Source organism: Drosophila santomea, chromosome 2R (genome assembly GCF_016746245.2).
Source record: "Drosophila santomea strain STO CAGO 1482 chromosome 2R, Prin_Dsan_1.1, whole genome shotgun sequence".
NCBI classification, from domain to species: Eukaryota; Metazoa; Arthropoda; class Insecta; order Diptera; family Drosophilidae; genus Drosophila; species Drosophila santomea.
In genome coordinates, this window is record NC_053017.2 from 19,860,855 (window position 1) to 19,885,312 (window position 24,458).

The 24,458-nt window shown below is 41.7% G+C and overlaps 4 protein-coding genes across 4 annotated transcripts in view; 2 read left to right on the forward strand and 2 right to left on the reverse strand.

The window, feature by feature from the left end:
* Positions 1–24,458, reverse strand: part of LOC120446114 (protein muscleblind) — a 161,812-nt gene that overhangs the window by 127,494 nt on the left and 9,860 nt on the right. The gene's annotated exons all lie outside the window — the stretch shown is intronic.
* LOC120446121 lies at positions 250–748 on the reverse strand. The gene is made up of 2 exons (XM_039626947.1): positions 600–748; positions 250–540 (listed from the first exon to the last, which is right to left on the reverse strand). Exons 1-2 carry the CDS (start codon positions 726–728, stop codon positions 325–327), a joined length of 345 nt encoding a protein of 114 aa, XP_039482881.1. The 5' UTR covers positions 729–748; the 3' UTR covers positions 250–324.
* LOC120446120 lies at positions 8,551–9,387 on the forward strand. The gene is made up of 2 exons (XM_039626946.2): positions 8,551–8,674; positions 8,745–9,387. Exon 2 carries the CDS (start codon positions 8,751–8,753, stop codon positions 9,129–9,131), a length of 381 nt encoding a protein of 126 aa, XP_039482880.1. The 5' UTR covers positions 8,551–8,674; positions 8,745–8,750; the 3' UTR covers positions 9,132–9,387.
* On the forward strand, positions 9,473–10,142 carry LOC120446118. Its single transcript, XM_039626944.1, has 2 exons — positions 9,473–9,513; positions 9,631–10,142. Exons 1-2 carry the CDS (start codon positions 9,488–9,490, stop codon positions 10,067–10,069), a joined length of 465 nt encoding a protein of 154 aa, XP_039482878.1. The 5' UTR covers positions 9,473–9,487; the 3' UTR covers positions 10,070–10,142.

A 24,458-nucleotide genomic window follows, 5' to 3' on the forward strand; every position in this document is an offset into this window, starting at 1 on the left:
GGCAAGGAAAAGTTTGTGTGGCTCACGTGACATTTGTTTTGGCAAGTGTCCTTTTTCCTCATTGTCGTCAAATCAGCGAACGTACCTGCAATGAAAAATTAAAGAAAAGGCTTTTCAGTTGGCTGGCTTTTAGTTTTGTCACTCGCCGAAACGATAGATTGTAGATTCGTGTAAAATATTTATTATACGCTTGCAAATAAATATAATAAACGCACAGCGTAACACAACCGTTTCCAATTCATTGAAATATTTAGGAATAACAAATATTTTATGTATTTAAAAATATCCCATTATAAACTATACATCTGCAATCAATTAAAAAATTTAAGTTTTAGGAGGCGGCTCGTTCCTTCCATATCCGGAATGGTAGCCCAACCAAGCGCCAGTGTATGCATCTCCGCGACAAGGACATGGTCTTCTTGTAGTCATCAGTTTTTTGGTCGTACGATCCATCCATTTCTTGATCACACCTGGCTTTCGCTCATTGTCATATCTGCGGCGCATGCATTTTCTTAGTTTTTCATGAAAATAATATCCATACTAGGGGAAATCAGCTTTTAATGGTGATAATACTTTTATTATCACTTATCACTTCTTACATCGCATTGGCTTCTTCTTCGTGTGCGTGCCAAGTCCGGCAGACAGGTGCTCATTAGAATTACCCAGGTGAATCCTGCAGCGCAAGGTGGTAATTCTGCCGGAGGAGCGGTGTCCTCCAGAGATGACATTCTTTTCAAGAATATGAAGTACGACTAATAGCGATACTGTATTTTTGCTGGAACACAATCAGTTTCGACACACTCCTAACTGTGCGGAAAACCACTTTAACCCAATGAAAAATAACTACAAATACTAGTTTAGTTGTAAAGCTCAAACTCCCAGTTGCTATTTTCTAGATAATTTCTTCAATGCTTAAATAGCACTTCTGTGTTCTAAGTACTTGCAACTCTTGAAATGAGCACATGTTAATAGATTTAACACAGAATGCATGTGTAAAGTTTCAAATGGACTGAGGAATTTCGCTGGTGAAGTTGGGTTAGCTGATTGTGTTGGCATTCCGTAATTTGCCGGTTTCCCGATTGAAATTTCCCCTAATGAGTGAAATTAAGTAGGATACTTGAATGAGCCAGTTGACTGCGCGCGAGGGTTGCCGCAAAAGTTTTGATTACCTATTAAGTAAGCGAAAATTAATATTAAATATAGTGTGGTTTCCTTTTTTGTATTCGTTAAATTAAATTAGCTTTAGATATATGTATGTAGTCGAAAGTGAAGAGACTTGCTTTCAGATGTCCGTCCCTCGTGGCGTATGCGCAATGTCATCGACGCAGAGATCAAAAGAAACGCTTAGGTAAAACAAGATTGGTTTCCACAAAAGCACAGAGAGAATCACAGTTAAGCTTTTAAGCCATCTCAATTATCTTCAATTGGCAGAATATTCAATTTTCCATACATTAACTACTTGATTTTCATATGGCAACGTAATTAATTTTTCTCTGCGTGCAAAATAGCTGAAATCTATTGAGAAGTGGCCAAGGCAAGTGCAATGCCAAAGGGGGCGAAAGTTGGGAGAAAACTTTGTCGGGGCCAAAAGTGAGACAGCGAAAAAGAAATGTTCCAGGTGGCAAATGTCAAAGCAGTGGATCCTGGCAGCTGAAGGACAGCAGTTCCTTTCCCCTTTCCCATTTCGCCGCTCGTTTGTTTGTTTGTGCCATTGTCGTTTGTGAACTATGAACTGTCACACGGAGAAGAGTGCACTAAAAGCGTCGCCTTACGGCAACTGACTTGGAAAGATAATCGCGGGGGTAGAGTGGTGTGATGAGTGGGCGTTGCAACTTTTGATAACGGTTTATCTGGGCTGCCTTTGCAGCTTACCTTTTTTAGCCGGGCAACAGTTTCATCTGACTGGCTAAGTTGGCTTCAAGTTGCCACCGACTTGACTGACTTGACTGACTTGACTTTCATCATCATCGTCATTTGCTTCCCAGCTTGAGCACCCAAAAGGGAGGCGAAAAAAAAAGTATCTTTGTATCTTGATGTCGCGATCACTTTCCTTTTTTTTTTTGTTTCCCTCCCCTGGTCCTCATGGTTAGCATTTAATTATTTGAAAAATATGCAATGGCGTTTCGTATTACCGAGCAGGAGAAGCAGGAAGAAAATCGGATCAGTTGTGGAGAAAGTAAGCCAGCGGGAATGGAGCTAATTTAAGGGAAGTGCGTTGATTAAAAATATTTGAAATTAAATTAGATTAAAATTACATTAAATATTGTTTATATGGTTAATGTTTCGCATAGTTTTTACTCATAGGCACACGAGCTTTACTATAATATTTCTCCCGATCAAAATGCCATATTTTAATCAAATATCAATATATCATCTGCATGCTGAGAATGCATGTTGTATCCACAGTTGTATTGTTGTATTGTTCAGTTTTAAAGTGAAAGAGGGCGAACACATATTTAAACCGCAACATGCATAGGAAGAAGCACGGGCAGAAAACATCATCTGACAGTTTGGCTAACATTAAAAGCGGCAAAATGTTGCGGCGCTGCCCGCCAAATGACATGATTTCTCAGTTCTGATTCGGTTGCCATTCTGCACTCTCTTCAGTCTGCATTTCTACATCTTCGCATTTCCACAAGCCCACATCCTCATAGCCCCACATCAACTTCAACTTAAGAACTGAGGGAAACTTTTGCTTATCTGCGTTACAGCCACAAAACCGAATCCCGACTCCAGCTAACCAAGTCGCCACCCTTTCTTCACTTTCTGCACTGAGGAAAACTCCTTACACTTACACCCTTTGTTCAACATAATACAAAATCACTGATCTTGAAAATACATAGTTTTAAAAGTTTTCTTTGAAACACTTCAATTGCCATTAAAGCTTAGCATCCTAGATGGACATTTCTTGCAGTGTGCTCGCATTATTCCCTTTTGCCATAGACTGCAAAATCTTGAGGCACATGTTTGCTTTTGTTGCTGCTGCTGTTTTCTGCTGCATTCTCCTTGGGTGTATCGGTTTGTCTGGTCCTTGGATGGCTGGTTTTCCTTCTTGGTCCTGTTATTTCTACACATGCTCGCCCAGGACTTGATCTTTGTTGCTATTTCGCCAGTGAAGCTGCTGCTGTTTGTGCGTGTTTCATTTTATTTGTTGGCACAAAATTGGGTTTTAGTGGATTTTGTGGCAAATGATTTTTCCTGGCTGCCGTTACGCTTGCATAAACTTTAATTTAATTTTTACCCAATACAAAAAGTTCAAAAGTTTCCCGAACAGCAGAAAATAAAAGTATGTTTGTACAGCATAGAAATAGATACATGTTTAATGAAAGAATATAATGCTCAGTATTTGCTTTGCTTTGCAACCTCTAACAAATTTATAATTTAATGTGATGGGCCAACGAATTTATATATACTTGATATATAGTCTTTAAAAAGCCCTATTCTTTAAATGTAGATATTAATAAACAACCTATTTTCTGAAGCTCTAATTTCAGTGACTAAAAAGGTCTTCCTGACTTCCAAAGGCGATTAACTTGCCAGCTGGATAAATACAAACTTTTAGATACATATCTCAACACTTGACTTTATCCGTAAAGTTTGCCTTCGAGTTTCGGCACTTCTGCATTGATTTCGTTTCCCAATCGCTTTCAATCAACATGCGTATATTGAATTGAATATATTCCTCGAAAAAGCCACAGGACACACTTCCATCAATTCAAATGCGTCGTCTGCCAGCATCTGTCTGTATATTCTGTATATATATTCCCATATATTGCCACACAAAATGGAAGACACCTACCCACCTACAGCGGCTGTAGGAGTTTTTTAAGAAATGCACAAAAGTGCAATTGAGTTGAAAGACGTGCCAAAGGGCGTGCAGCAGGTAGAAAAGCCATAAAAATGGCAGCTAAACGTCGGTGGTTTGGTGCCAGGATTCCCCGCTCAGGTGAAAAATTATAGCGTAAAATTCATATTTGATGACTTTTTGATTGCCAAACCGAAAACCGTTGCCGTTGCCGTTGCCGTTGCCGTTGCCCTTGCCCCGCCTCCAAGTCAATCTGAACCGCAATCGCAACCTCAGATTTTGCCTTTAGCTCCGGATTCACACAGCCACATAATGCTGGCAAAAGTGCTTTCAATGGCGTCATTGTCAAGCGTTCTTGCAGCCAACGCAACGCAATCATCATCATCATCATCATCACCATCATCGTTATCATCGTATACTCGTCGTATATCCACCTGCACCTCAACTGCACTCTATATGTATATGTACTCGACGTACTGGCTGATCCAAAGCAATGCCAAAGCTTTGGGATTAAGCTGCAGGTGGCTTTGAACTGGATGGATGGATTGCTGGATGGATGGATGAATGGATAGATGGCTGGTTGGATGGCAGCTGGATTTTTACTTTTCATTTTTCCATATTTCGTGTCGTTTGTCGTACTCGAGCCCTGATGATGATGACGATGTGCTCGAGTTTCGGTACCAACTCTCAAGATGAATTTCGGTGGTACAAGGACTCGATTAATGAACCTCAACATGATGGTCATTTAAAATGCATTTCTAGTGTAAGTGTCTTTCAGTCGAATTGGGGATTTAAGTTATTTATGAGGAAATAATTATTAAACATCCTAAAAATGCGCACTCTTCGTAATAAAACGTCCTTAAAGGAAAAACCTCTTACATCAGGTTTGTTGATTTAAATCAAATTTATTTCTTTTCATATTTTACGAATAGTTTAATTTACATCATATTTTACGAATAGTTTAATTCTCAGAATTCATGTATTAACTTTAGCCCTTCGCATACCAGTAATCAATTTTCATTAGTTAAATTCCTTAAACCCATTAATCGTTTTGACTTTTTTCCGTGTCAGCCATCTAATTTCAATGAATTTAAGGACCCGAGGATAAGCCCGAAACGAGGTCCTTTCAGCACCATTCCCTCGTCCTCGCAGATTGGTGTTGATGTGACGGGCCACGAATGCTGATGACACTAATGCTCCTCCACACGCACACTCGAACTGTGAACCATGAAAAGGATCCAGGAGCCAGGATCCAGGAGGTAGGACGCAGGACGTCAATGTGTTAATGACTCGATGGCATTGCATAAAACGGCTACGCTAATTTGCATTGTTGTGCGGGTGTGTGTGCGAATTGGCCGCTGTCAACGTTGTCCTGCCACACTCGTGTGTAATGATTTGTGCCAGTTTTTCCAGCTTTTCACGCTTTTCCCCAGCCCCAACGACCAAACAACCTCGGCAGCCCAACGGGCTTATGTCATACAATTAATAAAAGTTTTTATGCCCGCGAAAAAAGTTAGAGAAATAATGAGCAAGGCTACAAGCATTTTGTCACACGTTGACCTTAATTACTTGCCACTTTTTACGGGGCCATTAGGTTCAGAATTTAAAGAGCTCTAATGGTGAATATTAAAGTGCTAAATTGTGATTGATGGTGTCATTTTGGTTAAAAATTAACCAGTGCAGATTGTTGCTAATCATTCAAACGATTTAAGTACTCTGCAAGAATATCAAGATAGTATAACTGCCTTTATATCGTGTTATTTGAGGTTCAAGTTGAAATAGACCAGTTAACCATTTTATAATTTTAAGAAAATTAACTATTTACTGTCTATAAAAGTGCAATGATAGCTCACCAATTGGACTATCAACCATGTTTCCGTAGTAAATGAATTTTTAATTTCATAATCCCCTCAAAACGCATCGGTGACCCAGAATATTTGTAATAATCAAGCGACTGTTTTTGCCTCGCAATAACCTTTCACCTCGCCCAACTCCGCTGCATTTCGAGGAAGTGGCACTAGTCTGGCTGGCGCTTGTGGCCCAAAGCCAGTTCCAAATCCAAATCCGAGTCCGAATCCGTCTCTGAACTGTGACGACAACAATTCCAGCAATTTTTATATGCCATTTGCCGATTTTACAACTTTGCTGGCGCCGTGCTTATGCCGAACTCAAACCAACTGTGGCGCTCTTCTTATGGCCACGTTTGTAGCCGCTTGCCGCTAGTGGTAGTTGTTTTTGGCATTGGCGCCATGGTGGGCTGGCCTAGCCCCTTGCTGGCCAAAAGCCGAATCCCATACTTTTTTCCAGGCTTTCGTCCTAGAACCATTTTTTCCCATCAGCCGGGAACGTCGCGTGTTTGGGCCATTTTCCGTTTTCATGGCGTTCGTCGCCAAAATGGCGTTGCGTGCTGCCGCGAAATGTTTGTTGAAAATTGCTTAAATGGATACCACTGCAATGGATCGAAGTAAGGTTTACCCTATGCTAAGGTATTACCTTTTTGGAACTATTAAATGGATAACAATTTATGCTTTGTTTGTGGGAGAAAACTATATACAAGCTAACAAAGACACCCCTAATTTCATATTTCATACATATAAATACTACATTTAACTGAGAAATATATATATTTTTTATATTTATAATATGAAATATGGAAAGGCTACAAATGTTAGGGAAATTGCAGTGCGGTTGGGGTCAAGGGATATGAAAGTATTAAAGACAAACACATTGAAATTTGTATGCGTCACAATCGCCAGAGTCGCAGTCGCAATAACAATCACTGCGAAAGGCGAATCAAGTCATTGCTGAAGTAGAAGCTAGAATCATAAAAAGATTTATGGCGCTTTCAAGGCGAAAGACCCAAAGTATTCACAATGACAAAGGGAACTCGGCTTTGATATTGGCATTCGAGAAGTGGGAACGGTGCCGGAAAACTGCGTGCGAAAAGTGCTGTGTGTTCAGGAGGAAATACGAGCCATCGAGGCCAATAAAATATATGAACAAACTCGCATTAACAAGGTAAAGTTCATAAGGAAAATCACCAAAAAGTTGTCTTTTTGTGGCAGGAATGTCGGCATGATGATACATAAATCTAGATGTCAATGTTACTTTATGGACTTGGCAAAGGTTACAGATGACAGGCATTAATATTTGCCTAGTTATATGACAGTCCTTTCCATCAACTTTACCTCAACTACCGCCTTCATATCTTTTTTATTTAGTTGGGCACTTTCGCCTCTGTGAGCCTGCGAATTTCGGCATTGTTTTAATGCATTTGCAAGCTCTGACAACTCTTTGGGCTGTGGGTCGAAAGTTTCGGTGGAGGTTTTTAGCCCATTTCCATTGTGCAATTGGAAACTTTGTGCAACAATAAAATTTTCTGCCCAAAAAAATATAAAATAAAAGCGGCAAGTCCCTGCAAAGGCAGCAGGCTAACAATGCAGGCGGTGCAAAAAAAAAAAAAAAGAAAGGAGGATAATAAAACACAGGGCAAGTCGCCTGGTGTAGCCTACTTATGGATAGGAAAATTGTGTGGGGGACGGCAGTGGGTGGAAACAGAAAAACAGACGCCGCATTTAAACTCTCGACTTCCGGAGCGGTAAATTATGCAGACCCCGTGAAATATCACTCATTGTTCTCGCCATATGATTTAATCGCCAAGAGGCACGAAAAGCAAAAAGTCCGCCAGTATGTGTGATACATATTATAGTTCGCAAGTGCTTAAGTTCATGTCAATGCATAAATAAACAGGAGCTTTGAATAATATTCCATTTTGAAACAGTTGCGATCATTACATTTTTTGTAGAAGACTTTATCCACCATATTAATTAGATCTTATAGAACATATCACTTCCAAATTACTTACAATGCTAGGAAAAGAAATTTCAATACAAACAAGTTTCTTGTTGCTGAAACTATGAGCTTGCAGCTACTTTCGATGTATTTTTTCAGCCAAAACAGTAAAGTAACGTATTGAAAACGACGTAGGACTAGATTAAAAAATATATTTATTATGTAAAGATATTTTAATGAAGTTTTTTATGGTGTGGTTGTAGTTAAAACTGGCACCGAAATTGAAATGTTTGTGTGCGAAATTAACACCACCCGGTACCCACACACACACATACACATGTGCACTCAGACATGCACACTCGTATGTGCACGCCGAAATGCAAATGCAAATTGCATTTGTTTGCGTTGTGTCATTTGTCGCTTGGCTGAAACCGAAATGATAGAGCCCAGGAGGGGTGAGGGGGAAAGCCGGGACTGGCTACAACTCTCAGCTGGCAAATGTGACAAGTTGTTACAAAATTCATCAACTTATGAAATATAAATCACACACCACACTGGAGGAGTCAGCAGAGATAAAACGAGCGAGAGTGGCAGTGCATCTAGAATATTCTACAGACGTCATTAGTTTTGCAGGTCCAAATGGCTTTGCAGGTTTAAAACCATTTGAAACCAATTTACACAGTTACCTTAGCATGCTTTTTCAAAGTACTATGGGTTATTCGCCATTAATGCGGTTAAATTTTGTCTTAATGACGTTTAAATAAGTGCAACGCTGCACTCTTTAATTACCAGCAAGCTCATAATCAGTTTTGTAAAAGCAAAAAGCAGACTTTTGTTTATTGTAGAAGTTTAAGTGATATTTAGTTTTTATTTAACATTTACTGAATTCGGCCCACTGTACTTCCTGCTTGAACGGTTTTAAATTGAACCTCAGCAGGCCGATTTTTCGAAATGCCAAGACCTGAAACATCTGGCCGGTAGCACAACTCATTCCAACGCCATCACCCCAACCGTTAACAACTACTACTACTACAGTAGAAATTCATTTTGCCCTAGCCGTTTTTTCAATTACAACAGGCAAGTAAAAACCATACAAAATTATAAGCTTTACTATATTGAACTAAATTTTTTTTTTTTTTTGTTTTAGTCCAAGATGAGTGAGGATGCACCATCCGATGGACCGTCAGCAGGAGAGGGGGCTGATGATCCTAAAACTACAACCACCGTGGCGCCCGTTGATACCACAACAGCTGGCGCTCGTATGATGATGATCCACCCATGGCTGACGGCCGCCGCAGTGGCCGTCTATGCCACCAAGGTTATGTGGGTCAAGTTCCGTGAGATCGGCGTGGCTAAACAGAAGAAGAAGCTGCTCAAAAATCAGAAGGCACAGCAGTCGAAGTCCTTGCAGGACATTGATGAAGAGGATTCCGAATTGGAATCTGAGGCAGAGGACGACGACGTGCCGCAACAACTGGAAGGTGCAGCGAGTATATGCCAACGCTCGATCGAAGTTGCCCCCGCCGACTGCTAATGTTCGAATCGGGAATGAAGGACCATGGAAAGGACACTGTGCACACACACACATACAACTACACTAATTGTTGTAATGCTTGCGTTTTTAGAAGGGGAGGATCGTCGAGCAACGTTTGACTTCGACCACCACATTGGGGGACACAAATTGTTAGTTTTAAAACATTAACCAAAATTCTTGTATACCAGTGCGATATTTGAATTAGTTTTTATGAGTTTATATTAAACGCTGCGATGAATGTATGATGATACCCTAACATTAACGAAGTGCAATTTGTATTGAAAGGTGGAAAAAGTGGGGGAGATGTATGATATGGTCTATGCAGGCGCGAGCATTTAAAATTGTCACATCAATCTATGCTTAATTTAAGTATCGGCATCAGGTGTGCTTTCTATTTTTTCTGGGTAAATCATAAAGAAAATATAAGAAATTTAAATATACGGCATCCTAACACCATACACCTAACTGTCAACAACTGTCATTACATCAAATTATTCAGATCGATTCCTTTACCAGTCGAGCAGTACAAAATGAGTGAATCTGATGAAGTCTCGCCGGAAGTGGTAGGGGATGCCGTGCCAGTTCCCGATACCACGCCTCGTGTTGCGGACACCACAACTTCCGGAGCCCGGATGATGATGCAACACCAGTGGCTGGTGGCAGCCGCAGTTGCCGTCTATGCCACCAAAGTCATGTGGGTCAAGTTGGCCAATCAGATGAGGCGACTCCAGAAGCAAAGAGTTTGGAAGTCCGATCCTTTGCAGGACAACGAGGAAAATAATTCTGGTTTTGATGCAGAGACAGATATCGATTGCGAGGAAGGCGATTCAGATGAGGTTACAGATAATGTGGAACTTGTGAATCAGGATAAAACAGAAGTTCATGATAAGGATCGGTTAGTCGACGACCCGCTCGCCAACTTCTTATATGGAATATAATATGTAAATATGATGTGTTAAAGTTTTAAGTGTATCACCAAATTGCATTGTAAGTTATAAAACGTTATCCACATTTTTTTTTGTTTTTATTACGATTTTTGACTTAAACTTCCGAGCTGCGAGGTATTAAATATAAGTTGTTGCTCTTTAAATTAAATTTTCATATATCATAAGCGATTGATATCTCTGTTTTAAGTTAGAAACTAGTTTATCTACCGTCATTTTTCAGATTGCTGATTAAATGCCCAAATGCATTGCCAAAAGGCCTTTAATGTAAGCAATCAAAGTTGTGAGTTATATTTATACTTTGCATTTTTATTGATTTGTAACAATTTTGACACCTTGCCTCTTGGTTCAGCCTGCTCTGGCTCTCCCGGTTTCAGTTGCAGTTTTTGTTCCTCTTTCCGTCTCGATCGATCAATCAAAAACCCGAGCGGCGCGTCATTATGTCATAGTGGTGAAAATGGGGGAAAAAAAATGGAAAATTTATACATAGGCAGTGTGGCAAACGGGAAATTCATGGCACAGCCAGTGGCAGTGGCAGCGGCAGCAACAGCGGTCACGGAAACTGGGGCACATGCAACTGCAAACTGCAACCGAGCTGTGTCTGTGTGCTCAGCATGTTTGCACCCGCCATCATCATCCTGTCGCCAAAAGCCACGCCCCCTCCCCAGTCCACCGCCTCTTCCGCCCCCTTGCCAATCGACGATCGGGTGTTTGGGGACAGGAAGAGGCTAATGAATGCCGCTGTCAATTAGCAATGGGCGTTGGTAAATCAATTCAATGACACTGTGGCGCTGCTCAAATGACATTCGCCAGTACAACTGGTGTGTGAAAGTGCCATTAAATTCCAGCTAAAAGGGTTTAAATTCTGAGCTGATTTTGAGAAAAATATATTTTCCATTTTGAATTATATAAAAAAGGTTTATGATTGTTAAACAAACTTGTAAAGTAGTGCTATAAGCAGCATTATTAACAGTTACTTAAAAACCATTTTAAAAGCACTTAAATATTTTCACTATCCCATATACTTAAGACTCCTTCAACTAGACAGCAACTAATTAATATTGGATAATCACCAAGTTAGCGGAAACCATTACCTCTTTTAGCCCCAATTTGATTGCATGTTGATGGATTGCTTGACTCATTTCAATTCAACTTCTTCACAATTCGCATTATTTAATTATCAATAAAATGTGCCAACTGTGCTGCCTCTGTGAGTCTTTTAATTGTTCGCCGATGTTGCTGAAGTTTGAATGCAACTCCGGATTGATTTCGTAACGTGGTCTAAATAAAATAAAAAACAACTTGAAGCACCAACAACTTTCGTTACATATTACATATTTGTTGTTTGGCTTTTCTTAGCCGTTTTTCATTTGCTTTTCTTTTACACACACACACACACGCACACTTCTTTTTTGCTACTCAATTTCCTTGACGGCTTTTCCTCAAATGATTTAAGCCTCGTTTTATTTTTTTTGACTTGAATTCAATATTATATCTTTGGTTTCTTTTCACATAATAAACGCGCTTTTGGCATAATTGCCCCAGCATTTTGATGGGTGGAGTGGTGAGGGGGGATAAATCGTGTGGAGCGGGTCGATAATTATGATGTTGCATTGTTGTTGTGGTTATCGTCATCGCCTGCCACGATAATATGCCGTTTGCCCGCCAATCTGGAACCTCTGCCCCCCATTCCCCCATTCCCCCTCCCCCAGCCCCATCAACTCACTTTTCCGCGCTTTCGTGTAATATTTGCTCACAATTATTGCGAGACGACGCAGCCACATAGTGGTTAATGCTGCCACTGCTGTTGTTGCTATTGCTACTGTTGTTGGTTTTGTTGCTGTTGTTGCCTCGGCAGTTGCGGTTGCATGTTGCAATAACCATTTCGCTTTCGCTTTCCAGTAAGGTAAGTCATTCCATACCTCGTGGCCATTGGCAGAGAGAGGCATATTGGTTAGCCAAGAATTTACAACTAAGAATTTTCGTAAACCCAATTTGGAATGTTTAATACCATAGAGTAGAACTAAACTTCAAAACCATATATAATAATTGGAGTTTCTCATGATCTAAGTTAATAATAATATAAATATGAAACTTTTATTAAAGCAAAAAATTTTTACATTTTAAAAATATTTTACCAATGACATAGACACTTAGGAAATTATTAGCATTCTTATAGATAACTTATCTCAAAAACTTCTAAATGGTTTTGTTTTTATAATAATTCGAATTAATACTTTTTTTTATTTAATCCTTCTAGCCCTAAGTTATGTTGTATTTAATTAGTTTTTTTTTTAACTCCAAGATACTGTTAGTGGGCTCCACCTGCGGCACATACCCCGCTGTGATTCTGGCTCGGATCGCTTTTAATTGTGACTCATTTGGCGGGGGGCGCAACATGAAAGTCAATGCGCCAGCGGATGCAACATGCGAGTGGGCTGGAAACCAGCGGAATACAGTTGCACTCGGGATGGGGATGGGGATGTGGATGGGGGCATCGGGGGACTGGGAGCGATTAGAGCTGGGGCTGGTTGGTCGGAGTTGGGTGCGACAATCGTATTCCCCAAGTGCCACACGGCCATTCTATGGCTTCATTTCGCAGCGCTGGCATTTTACGACCATCGATAACTGAGCCCGCGACAATTTCACCTACTATTTAAGAGTTATGTAGTGTGCTTGAAACCAGTTATTCGGTTAATTGTCTAAGTGCGGAAATTTAATGTTCAACCTTGTAAGTAACGAATATTTGAAGTATTTTTTGTTTAATTTTGATGCACATTAGCAAAATAAGGCAGGCAGTGCGGCGTACTTTGTTTAATTCGAATCCATTACGCAGTAAAGTTTTTCATTCAAAGTTTTAATAACACGGAAATGCAGTGGCATCCCCAAGCCAAAGCAAAAACCCCCTTCACGCACCAAAAAAGTAAAAATTAAAGAAAAAAAGAAGAGCAAAACCGAAGGAAAACAAATGAGCAAAGGATTAAAAAAGTTTCCTGCCTTCTGCTTTTGCCGCTTTTATTAATTTCTTTTTTTTTTGGCCCCAAAACTTGCTGGGTGAATTCAATTTAAATTTAATTACTTCAAATGCCAACTTTTGTCACACATTCGGAGGGGGGTAAGGGGGCAGCAGGGGCTTAATGAGAAGGACAAAGTCAAGTAAGTCGACTTATTTGTCTGGCAGTCATTTAGCCGTTTTCCCCGATTTAATTGTAAAGTCTACTCAGCAATTGCCCCGCGGTGCTCGGCTAATCAGATCAACATTATTAGCTGAGGCAACAAAGCAATTGCAATCCTTTTTCCCCCCTCCCCTCCCCGCCCTCAATCATCTCAGCCACTGGAAATGCTGGCATCTGGAATCCGTTTTCATTACAATTTGTCGTCTCATTGATGTTTGCTCTGCTCAGAGCTGTTCTTGTCTGATATTAATCCGATTGTCTCTGACATAATCTTGCCAGCTGTCTGTAGTTGTGGGTGCATGTGTTTGCATGCGAGTATGTTTATGAATTGTTTATAATGCCATTGGAGGATAATGTCTGAGCGTAGTAAAAACTTTGACAAGGCGCTTGTCTATAGTAGTGCCTTGTTAATTTGAAGGGGGATTAGATGGGCGTGGCAACTGTTATACTCCCTCCTTATCTGAAGTATTATCTAAAATATTACAATATGCTAAGCTCCATAAAACAGGAATATTAACTAGGAATATTAATCAGTACTAAAATAGGAAAGCTTTATTGAAATAGAATAAAAGGCGAGTTGTTATTTTCCTATTTAATTATGGAAACTTAAAGCTAGTGAGCAACGTGGAAGCCGTGCCCAGACATTTTCGGGTTGTGTGAAAATGCCAGAAAGTGACTTTCTGCCGCCGCCAGGAAACGGAGAATCAGGAGCAGGAACTTTCGAGGAAGGACGCAGGACGAAGGAATCGCCGGGGCGGGCCAGAAAGTAACATGTTGGCATCGTCTAGAAACTTACAAACATGACATTAAATGTTGCCCTGCCCGTTCGCAGACATAGAAACAGGTGAAAGGAGCAGCGACAGCGAAGGATGCGATGCAGGCTGCAAAAGTTTTTGGTGGCACAGCTGAGGAGATTTCCTTGACGTTGCGTATACGCCACCGTTGCCATTTAAATGCCTGCAGACGCGGCAAACTTCTGGCACCTATGGGAATTTCATTTGTTGTTCATTTTTAAGCAGCTCGCGATTTGAATTTGGCGTCGTTCTTGGTTTTTTTGGTTTTTTGGTTTTTTGCTTTTCATTTTGTTCGTTTTTCTTGGCCGCTTCTTTGTTTTATTTGCCGGCGGCAGAAGGGACAAAGAATGCCGCAGTAAATTTACACAATGAAATCTTAAGAGGTCCCCGGGGAAAATGGCGGAAGCGGGAAACTTTAGGGGCAAAACTTTCACATGGAGATGGTGGGAAGGCTGGGGCAAACACACCTGAAATATACATATAGGAACTACTTGGATCTGCACTTGAACAATGCCAGGCATATGTTATGAGGCAGAAGCCCTCGCCATTTGACCGGAAGTTCGGAAGTTCGACAAAGTTCAAATTACTCAGCAAAGATGGGGGGAATGTACCAATGTATGGCCGATGTATGTATTTCATTCATTGGTTTTTGCAAATAAATGAACCGTATACTAAAACAAACAAATTCAATTGAATCGCTCTCCTGGGCATTACAATTGAATGTGCCAGGGCTTTTCTTCTCCACAAACACTCCCCATCCACCCGATGCGAAAACGAAAATCTAATGAAAATGTTCAATTTGCTGCAAACAAACAATGCCACGCAGGAAAATCCAAACAACAACAGATAGCAAGAAAATCTACGAAGGCTGAAAATCTTTTCCACAGAACAACACTCGTTGTTATTTGTTGCACTTGGCTGATTGAAAATACATACATGGTCTTTTATTTTCCGCATTTACTAGTTAGTTGGTTCAAGGACAATTTTTGTATCAATGCAATTTTCCAGTGAAAATAGCAGATAAGCTTGATCCGAGTATGTAACTTTCCCTTTCAATTGGCTTAAGTAAGTTTAAGCTGCTTAATTGGCCAAGCTTCGCTCTTTTATTTAACAAAATAAGATATTAATTGCAGGAATTGGCATAAGTTATAACAATTGAAGTAAATTTGCTTTACCTCGATGCACTCTAATTCATTTCGATTGCACGTTGTGTGGTCTTACAAGATTTATTAATGAGGCTCGAGTTAAGCGAGTGACTTACAACAGATTTGCATTGGATTTATGAATGTGCATATCTTGGTATATAAATTAATTATATTTGTCGTAATTTCCTGGTAATCCAACTATCCACTTATCTTTCACTTTTCAGCAGTTTTCAGGTTAATGGGCGTGCCATCTATCAGGTTAATGGGCGTGGCAAGCGCCTCCTAGCCTTTGAACCCACCCAACCCAATGCAATGATTTCTGTGCTCATTGTTTACGCGTTTTTCGCCACTTTGGTCTTTAAGGTTTAGCTTTTCGACGGTGTCGTTAAAAGTTTTATGGCCTTCGGTCATTTCGGCCATTAGGTGTGTCTGCAGTTTTGCACCGCGGAGGATGTGGTGAATTAATATTGAAACGTGTCGTGTTGTATGTGAGTGCAACTCCAAGGCGTTCATTCATTCGCTCAGCTTAATTGATGGGTGCCATAAAAAAAAATAAAACGACAGAGACGACTGGCGAAAAACTCACTCACAGTTTTTGGCCATATATCAACCGACCCACAACTGCAAATGAACTGCAATTATCAAGGAGCAGCCACAAGCGAACCACCACACAGAAAAACAAAACCAACAGAAAAACCAAACAACAAAAACAGCGAACTGCAGCAGATGCAAACAAGTGAAAAACTGTTTTTCCAGCTTTTCATTTTCGTTGTTTACGTTTTGTCCGCAATGCAAATCATCATTAAATAAATTACTCATAATTATCGCCAGAAAGCGCCGTTGAATAGTCTTTCTTTTCCTTCTTTTCCTCCATTTTTCGGTGGAAATTCGCGCTGGCCATTTGTCTAACCCGAGTCAAATTTTGACTAATTTCGATTGGCAAGCCCGGAGCTGGCTATTCGCTAGCTTTTCCTTCTGTGGGTTTTCTCGCGGCCCCGTTTTTATTTTCCTCGAGTTTGCCTCGCAGCCAAGTGGGCGGCATTAAGTCGTGTAATTTTCTGTCAAATTTCAAATGATTTTTGGGATGATAAAATGACTAAGTTGGCCCGGTTAGCTCTTTCTTTGGCCATGTCTTGGCCATCTTTTGCTTCCTGGTCCTGGCCACTCAACTCCAGCTCAACTCAAGCTGGACAGCTGTCCATCGTTGGCACTGCGTTTTGTCAGCCACTGCTCGATGGCTACAATGAAAATGTGGAAAAGATTGCCTTCAAAATTGGCAGGCAACCATTGAAAATTTCATTGTCTTGCTGGATTGGGATTCAGTTGTAAATATTTGTGGGCGTGCTTCTAATCGAGGCGTTGAATGGCAAAGGCCTTGCACAATACCCAGGAAAATGCTATTTTCTTTTTCATATTTTGTAAAAAAAACCCAGCAAACTTAAAGGCTTTTATGCGCAGATTCGAGATGACGCGGCAGGTGCATAAATAAAAGGTTGGATAACAATAAATTATTGTGCTAGCTGATTAAATGTATTAGGTAACTTAAAGGTTCAAGTTATTACTTTTCATAAAATTGATGAACACACTGCTCTCTCTCTAGTGATAATAACATCTATGCTCATTAGCATTTCGTATATCTCTGCAGTTCTCAAGCATCAGATCCAAGTGCAGAAACTGGCAACCCAATTTTTCCAATCCACTGCCTTTTCTGGAAAACCCCTGTCCCTGGAAAACCAAGCATTTCCCTGCCCCCCACTTCCACTGCAATTTTCTCACTCAAGTGGAGAGTAATTTGCGGTCGTCTTTGGTAACAGGGATTGGCTTCACTTTTCGCATTTCGCATTTCGTTTTCGCTTTTGCCGGCCAATCGGATAGTTGAACAAGTCCATTTCAGAGGCCAAAACTGAATGATTGTGAGTCTGAGTGATAGTTCATCGGTGGTTTTACGTTGGCTTGGGGAACTTTGGGGGGAGTATGTAGGGGGTTTTTGAGATAGCCACAACGCACATGAGTGTGATATAATGATTGTCGGACATGCGGTGAGCATTTGTTATAAAATGGCAAGCTGCAACATCTTGCTTACACTGGGCAGCAACTCTTTAAGAGCTTATCAATAGTCTTACTTGTAGTTTAATATCAGTTGTCAAATAAATTTATTGAAGATTATTTTTTTTTTTTTAAGGCAAGTTTAAAGTCGTTCGCAAATGATTTTTGGTGCTTTGCTACTAACCTTTAGAAGCAAACTTGTCGCCCAGTGTTATCACAGTAAAGTATGTTTTCCCATTGCTTTTCCACACCGTCAATTCACTTTTCCTAGCCACAAACTCGTCAGCTGAATGTCGCTTAGCTCGCATCGCTCGACGACGGTTACTTGAAAAACCTTTCATTAACAAGACCCAAATTATGAATGTCGCTCTGACGATTGGCGACAACTGTCAAAACAGGCGAGTGAGTGTTGATGGCCGGACTTCAGCAACAAGGGGTATTTGCCTTATATAATGTACTGGCAGTGAGCGCCAAATGATTTACACAAATTATTTTGCAATGTGCGTTGGCCAGTCGCTGCTTAAAGCCAACGTAGCTGGCTGTCTCGGCCATCAGAAATGCCCCCTTTCCCCTTTCCCCTTTCCATCCAGTGACGAAAGACCAGGGACCTTCCCCCTGTTGCCGCCTGTCGCCGTGAGCCGTAAGTCAAACAAATCAGTCGTGCCAGAAGATTAATGGCGGCATTATTGTGTCGCCTGCCCAGTCATCCTCATCTCCATCTCCACCTCCATATCCATCTCCATCGGCATTCCCACTCACAGTCGCAGTGGCATTCGCAGGGGCTTCGGCCTTCCAGATCCCAACGTTGCCAACGAGCGGCGACCGACAACCAGCTACCATCATCATTGGCAACTTCATCATGCCGCCGGCCATCGGACTTTCCGGGGGCAGATCTGGGTGGTGCGTTGGCAGCTGCCCTCAGTGGGTGGTGCTGGTGCTGGTGCTGGTGGTGCACGTAACCCACTCTCAATGCGTCGTCACTCCCGTTGTGGCCTTAGGTGCCCGCCACCCAAAGAGATCGCAGCGTGTCACGATGCAGCAAGTGTTCTCTTACGTATATTTAAAATGTTATTTCAAATAATAACATTTGAAAAACATTTTCTTTTTTATTAGAATTTAATAGAACTATGATTTTATTGACTGATTTATTTGCTAAAGATTCTTCTTTTATCTTAACTCAGTTCAACTCAAGAATTGCACACTTCAAAGTTAGATGACATTTACTATTTCAAAACATTTTCTAATATTTTAAGGCACGACAACTTCTCTAGCGCGTTTAAAGGCCCTTCTTGCCACACTTTTGCCCACACTAGTTGGGTGCAAAAATGTTGCATGCGATTTTTCTTGCAGTAAATAATTTTTCATGCCAGCTGTCCATGTTCTGTCTGTCTGCTGCTCTTCTTCCTTTTGCCGGGCTGAAAAGCTGTCCTCGTCCGCCCGTCTGTCGTATTATAGCCCATTGATCAGTTTGTTTTACTAGCTCCTGGACGCTGGACCTCAGCGGCCATCGTCTGGTATTGTGTACTCTTTGGATTATGAACTCTTTAAACTCCATTCAATGGCATGCAGATGCCGATGTCGATGTCGATGTCTGTGGGCGGCCAGTTGCAGACGGAGGAATCAACTGGCGCAGGAGCGGAATGGAAATGAGAGTGGGTGGAAAATGGGTGGGGAGGTGGCAGGCTTTGTGGTCAAAACCGGACTGGCATTCGGTTGATTATGACGGATGCGGTTGGGCTACAAGCCGCTTGCAAGTTCTACTTAAAACGAGTTGAAATCGATGTGCTAAAGTCTTTGGCGACCACTAAGAAATTGGAAATTTAACGCCGTTGTAAGGAAAGTTGTTAAGAAGTAATGGATTTCTTATTGGTGACTTTGATTTAATAGATACAAAAATAAATAACAAATAGTAGTTGGCTGATAAAATGTTCAAGCACAAATGCGAATCCTGCGCACATTCCGACCACTTTTCTCTATTTAAATTGAACTCAAACAGGACAAGTGACTTTTGTTCGGGCATAGTTCCCATTCGGTTGTGCTTCACTGTAGAGTCGAGGTCCTAGGCGCCTGCAAATTTGTTTAGTTTATTGAGCCGATGCCGCGAAAAGGAGGAAAGTGGCAGGCGACCACCGAAATGGCTGCCTGACAACTAGATGGCATTGTCCTGGGAATCCTCGAGCAGGTCCTGGCTGCAGTGCAGCAAAAGTTTTCGCAACGGGAAGAACATTTAATTAAATTCCTTTGCACCTTTAGTGCTGCGCTAAAAATTCCACAGGCCACCGTTCTCCAGGGCGGCAATAACAAATTAATCTCTGCGGATTCTACGGTGTTACGGGTGTTCTACGAGTGTTTGCGACTCCGACTCCGGCGAAAGCCGTACAAATGAGTCATTTGATTTTAAAACTAGCCAAAGTTTCAGCGACAAAACGGTGCCTCGTTTTATGTCGTCTACTGTCGCTTTTATGGCCTGCAGCTGCGTTCAATCAAGTCCTGAATTATGTTGACATGGCACGCACAGTCGAGCCCGTGTATAGCGACCCCTTTGGGTCGCTAAATCTATATATATATATATATATATAGAGCACACTTTTGGGCCAACGAGTCGACCGACAAAGTTTTCAATTTACGTTTTTAAGGCTTTGCCCGCAATTCTGCTGGCACTGGCACTTCGTCTTCAATTTCGCAAATGCGCCTCAACCTCTGGCCACGTAACCGGAAGGAAATGCACAACAAAGCTTTTCTTATTAGCATGTGTGGGTGGCAATAGGTGGGGGTTTACTGTATTAAAGGTTTCCAAGAAAGAGCCTCTTCGTGGCTCGGCTGTTTAATCGATAAGTTCCTGCTGGCGCTTCTGCTCTAAAATTGCTTGGCATTTTATGGCCCAGCTGTAAAGCGATTTCTGTCACGAGCTTTTTGTTTTCATATTGGCAGTGAATGAAGTTTGGTTATGCCTAGGTTAGCTGGGTTAGCTGTTAACCCGGGCTTAGATTCTACATGGTCCTTGTGCTAACTGGAAATTTTCTAGCATTTCCTTTGGAACATGTTCGCCTCGCTTCTTAATGGGATTACGGGGATTAATCTCCATAGACAGCAGACTGGTAAACCGTAAACCGATCTGCTGTGACAGCCAAAAGGCAGTGCAAAAAAAAAAACGTGGAAAAATCAAACTGGAATCAATTGGCGAAAGCCAAAGGGCAAAAAATTGGGTGCAAGTGCGTGAGAGAAACGTCGACAGGCAGCCACTTTTCAATTTCTTTGCACGCACACCAACCCGCTGGTCCAGTTCAATTTGCTGGATGGGATTGGAGGATTGCCACCCACTGGCGATGTCCTTGCCCAAGGCAACGCTTGACGCTTGTCCTTTAAGCCACTTGCCGTCTTTTGTCCTTTGGGGCAATCAATCCGTGTTAATGGCTCCGCAGCTAAATCAAAAAGATTGCCGCAGCATGAAAAGCGACGAGTGGGGGAAAATTCAGTGGGGAGGAAAACCCGCAAGACAAGGGCCGAATAAGACAAAAAGAAAAATTAGAAGAAAAACCACTGAAAACTTAGCACAAATATTTTCCCACTTGAGTTTGGCCAAATCTTTGCCAAAGATGGTGCAACTTAAATTGTTGTAATCGCATTTGTTGTTGCGCTGCATGTGGCCTGCTTCAGCTATTTAATTATGTAGTATCCTTCGAGCCAAACTTTGCGCAATCGAAGGAACAAGTTTACACACACTCACTCACCCGAAACTTTACAAAGCCCAGGCCCAGATGATGCTGCGTTCTGCCTCCAACATCCTGCATCCTGCATCCTACATCCTTCATCCTGCATCCTGCATCCTACATCCTACATCCTAGGTCCTGGCGGCGGCGGGGGGGCAATAGCAATTTGTATGCCCGTCAAATGCGGCTCGTTATTGCGAAATTTAGAACTGCTCGAAATAATTCCAGCAAATTTTCGTGCAAACGAGCCAGACGCAGTTACTCCACCAGCGGCAGCCAAGACACAAAACTGCAGGCCCAGTGTGCACCACACAAATGCGTCTAATTGGATTTAAACTACTACGATTAGGCTGTTTAGCAATTTCAAATTTAATTGTGTGGTGTTTAGATTTCCCATTTGTAATGGAAACTTTTAAGAATTTAACAGAATACTGTGCTTGGTGGATATAAGAAATTTGAATATGTAATAATACCAACTAAATGATCATTTTGGAATCTAGGTATGTCAAGTACTCAGAGCCACATTGGTCGCCTGATCGATTCCAAAGTCTACCTGTCGCCCACCTGTCGTGTTATGCGCCCGCCCATTAACACACCGCACGTCCTTCGTCCTTCGTCCTGGGCACGTGCATTAAAAAGTTTTAGCGCCAAAGTTGTCCAGCAAAATCGGGAGTGCGATGTCCGAAGGCAAACCCATACGATCCAGGGCCATCTGAACTCAACTGAACCAAACTGAACCAAACTGAACCGAGCCAACGGCCAACTAAGCCCGGGCAAACAGTGTTTTTGAGCCGTTGCAAGCCGGAAGTGGTAATAAAGGGCTGGGCGAGAAGGGGCGGCGGCAGGTGCGGTGTGGCAAGTGCTGGAGAAAGGAGCAGTGAACGGGGGGCGGGGGCAGTCGATGGGCAAGCTGACGTAGTTTAATTATGTAGAAATCGAGACACGCACTTTTGCAGCCAACGAACGAGAGGTCCAGGATCTGGCATATACCCTTCTCTCTCTCACCTCCCTTGTCCATCTCTTTCGCTCTGTTTGCATGACGCGCGATGCAATCGACACGCCCACTTTGCGACACCCACGCTCATAACCGGTGTACGCAAAATTTGTGAGCTACACACTCTTCCAAGGAGTACATCAGTTGGCAGCCTGTATAAAATCCTATAGCTTTTAGAGTTTAAAATAAAATAGAATATAAAAGATTGAAAAAGTTATTTAAGCTGCAGCCTATCATATAAATGAAGTTCAAATTGAGCAAATAGGGTACGTGAACCTTCGTAGCTCCCTTGGTGTTAGCTAATGATATAAAGTGCGGAGGAAGAAATGGAGTTCGTTGCAGGAGCAACTGGGATACTGGGATCCTAGTTGCCTCGTGTACGATTATAAATTCTGTTGCATGTCAGTGGTTTTCAAAGTTGGAGCGATTCATGGCTTCGGTTCGTTGCAGGCTCTGCTAAAAGCTGGCAGGTGAAAATAATGGTGTGGAATTGCATTAGGCTGCTGGTGCAACGCTTTCGCATTTGCAGGATGGATGTGCGAAATTTCCCTAGACTAAACACTTAAAGGTGGTAGGTGGTAGGTCTTGGAATAAAAACGCAACTTTCATCCGGGGGCCCGAGCATAAATTTTAATAAAACGCACAGAAGCCAAGTCAGTGAAAGCTGTGCCGAGTCCTTTCAGTTACCTTTCTCCCTAAGCGTTCCATTTTATTTCTTTCCCCTTTTTTTTTTTGATTATCTTGTATTTTGTATTACGAAACCGTAGGAGACAGTCGTTTATATCAATTAAGCAGCGCGTCTGGCATTTTTGCCACAGGACAACAGTTGCTTGAGATCGAGTTTAAATGGAAATGGTAGTGGAAGTGAAATGCTCGGGGTTTTAAATGGGTGCTGGCGCACCTAATTGATTTATTTGTGGATTTACTTTCGTTGAAGCTGGCAAATCAAGTTGGAAAATGCTCCAACCAATTTAATTGCCTTGCTCTTATACACACAACGAGCTTAAGAAACCTTCGGAAAAATATCCATTGAGATGGCACAAAGAAACGAACAATTCTCGCAGCCAACGCAATTTCACACTTTACCAGCTACAAATTGCACCATCATAGCCGGGAAAATGCCCCGCATACCTTTTCGATGGCCACGAGCCTTGGCCAAGATTTTATAGATGACGGCGACGGGCTTGGAATTTTATGATTTATGAGTACGCCCCTCATATCCCTTATCCCTTATCCCCTAACCCGTAACCCGTAACCCGTATCCCATTGCCCTCGTCCCTTGGTCATCAGTGTAGCCTTCGCTTTTCTTCGCCTTCAACCGAAATTGTTGCAGTTGCCGAGGTTTTTTTTTGTTCGTGCTGCAAGTCCAAGTCACTGGGCAAGCCTTTGGGTTGGAAAGGCTCTGGCCATTTGATTAATGGGCTTTTCACTTTTCCAACTCGAAGTGATGAGCATTTCCATTGGCCCAGGTCCATATCACACACACTTTGTCCTTCAATCCGTCAGTTTCAAAGCAAATTGAAGCGACACTCGGAAAGGCAATGGTTTCAAAGTTAAACGGAAAATGTATTTAACTTATCATTTGAATGACAAGATCTGAATTAATTAGTATTTATAATGAATTTCAATGGGTAACATTAAAGAACTCTGCATTTTTGAATCAAGTGTTTTATTGGCGAAGCATGCTTAGTTCTATAATTTTAATCACTATTCATTTAAAACTCTAAACTGCAATATCAATTTGACAGTATAGATGTGGCTATTAGTGTGCGCTTTATTGCATTTCTTTCAACAATCAACGGCATAAATCGTCCGGCATGCGAGTATCATAATATTTTTTGAAAAACAAGCGCAAATTGTTAAAATTATTTCGCAAAATATCACAAAATTTATTTACGACCCAGACATGGTGCAATCCTCTTTTCAAAACTCGAGGGAGTTTGAGTTTAGAACAGTTTCAACTGTTGCGCGAGACGAATTTTTAGCTTTATTTTTTTTTTTCCAGCTCGGCTATAAAGTGTGGGGAAAACGCATAAATTTTATGACTGAATGGGCTGGAGTTTGGGACGGACCTAATGGGGTGGCTGGCTGGTGAGTTTGCTGCACTCGGTTTCACACACAAACTCCCAACATGACAAAAAGTGCGCTGAAAATTTCAACTAAATTATTCATTGAGCGCGCAATTGAGCTGGAAGTGTGCACAGTGAGGCCCCCGTACGAGCGAATTTGAGCCTGAGTTCCGGTGTGAGTATGCGGTTTGAATGTCTGGCACGTAGAAATGTCGGCTGTTTGGCTTCCTGGCACTTTTTTTTTTCCAGTCTCCATTTTTGCTGGCAGTCGGCAGGAGCGAATATGCCACTCAAACACTTGACACTTTGTGTGAGCAAAATGTAGAAAATAAAAAAGGATAAAGTATATAGGATATAGGATGTAGGGTTAGGGAAGAGATTGTCCCTAAACGGAAGTGTTTGGCTGATGGTGTAGCCAGCGCGTTCAAAATGGCAGAACCACTGGAGTT

What these genes read in the sequence shown, in the direction of transcription:
- LOC120446121 (XM_039626947.1), bottom strand. Translation starts at nt 728, where the DNA reads ATGTCATCTCTGGAGGACACCGCTCCTCCGGCAGAATTACCACCTTGC. An exon ending in GAAGAAGAAGCCAATGCGAT is followed by an intron (nt 541 to 599) that starts GTAAGAAGTGAT and finishes GATTTCCCCTAG; the next exon opens with TATGGATATTATTTTCATGA.
- LOC120446120 (XM_039626946.2), top strand. Translation starts at nt 8,751, where the DNA reads ATGAGTGAGGATGCACCATCCGATGGACCGTCAGCAGGAGAGGGGGCT.
- LOC120446118 (XM_039626944.1), top strand. Translation starts at nt 9,488, where the DNA reads ATGCTTAATTTAAGTATCGGCATCAG. An exon ending in AATTTAAGTATCGGCATCAG is followed by an intron (nt 9,514 to 9,630) that starts GTGTGCTTTCTA and finishes CAAATTATTCAG; the next exon opens with ATCGATTCCTTTACCAGTCG.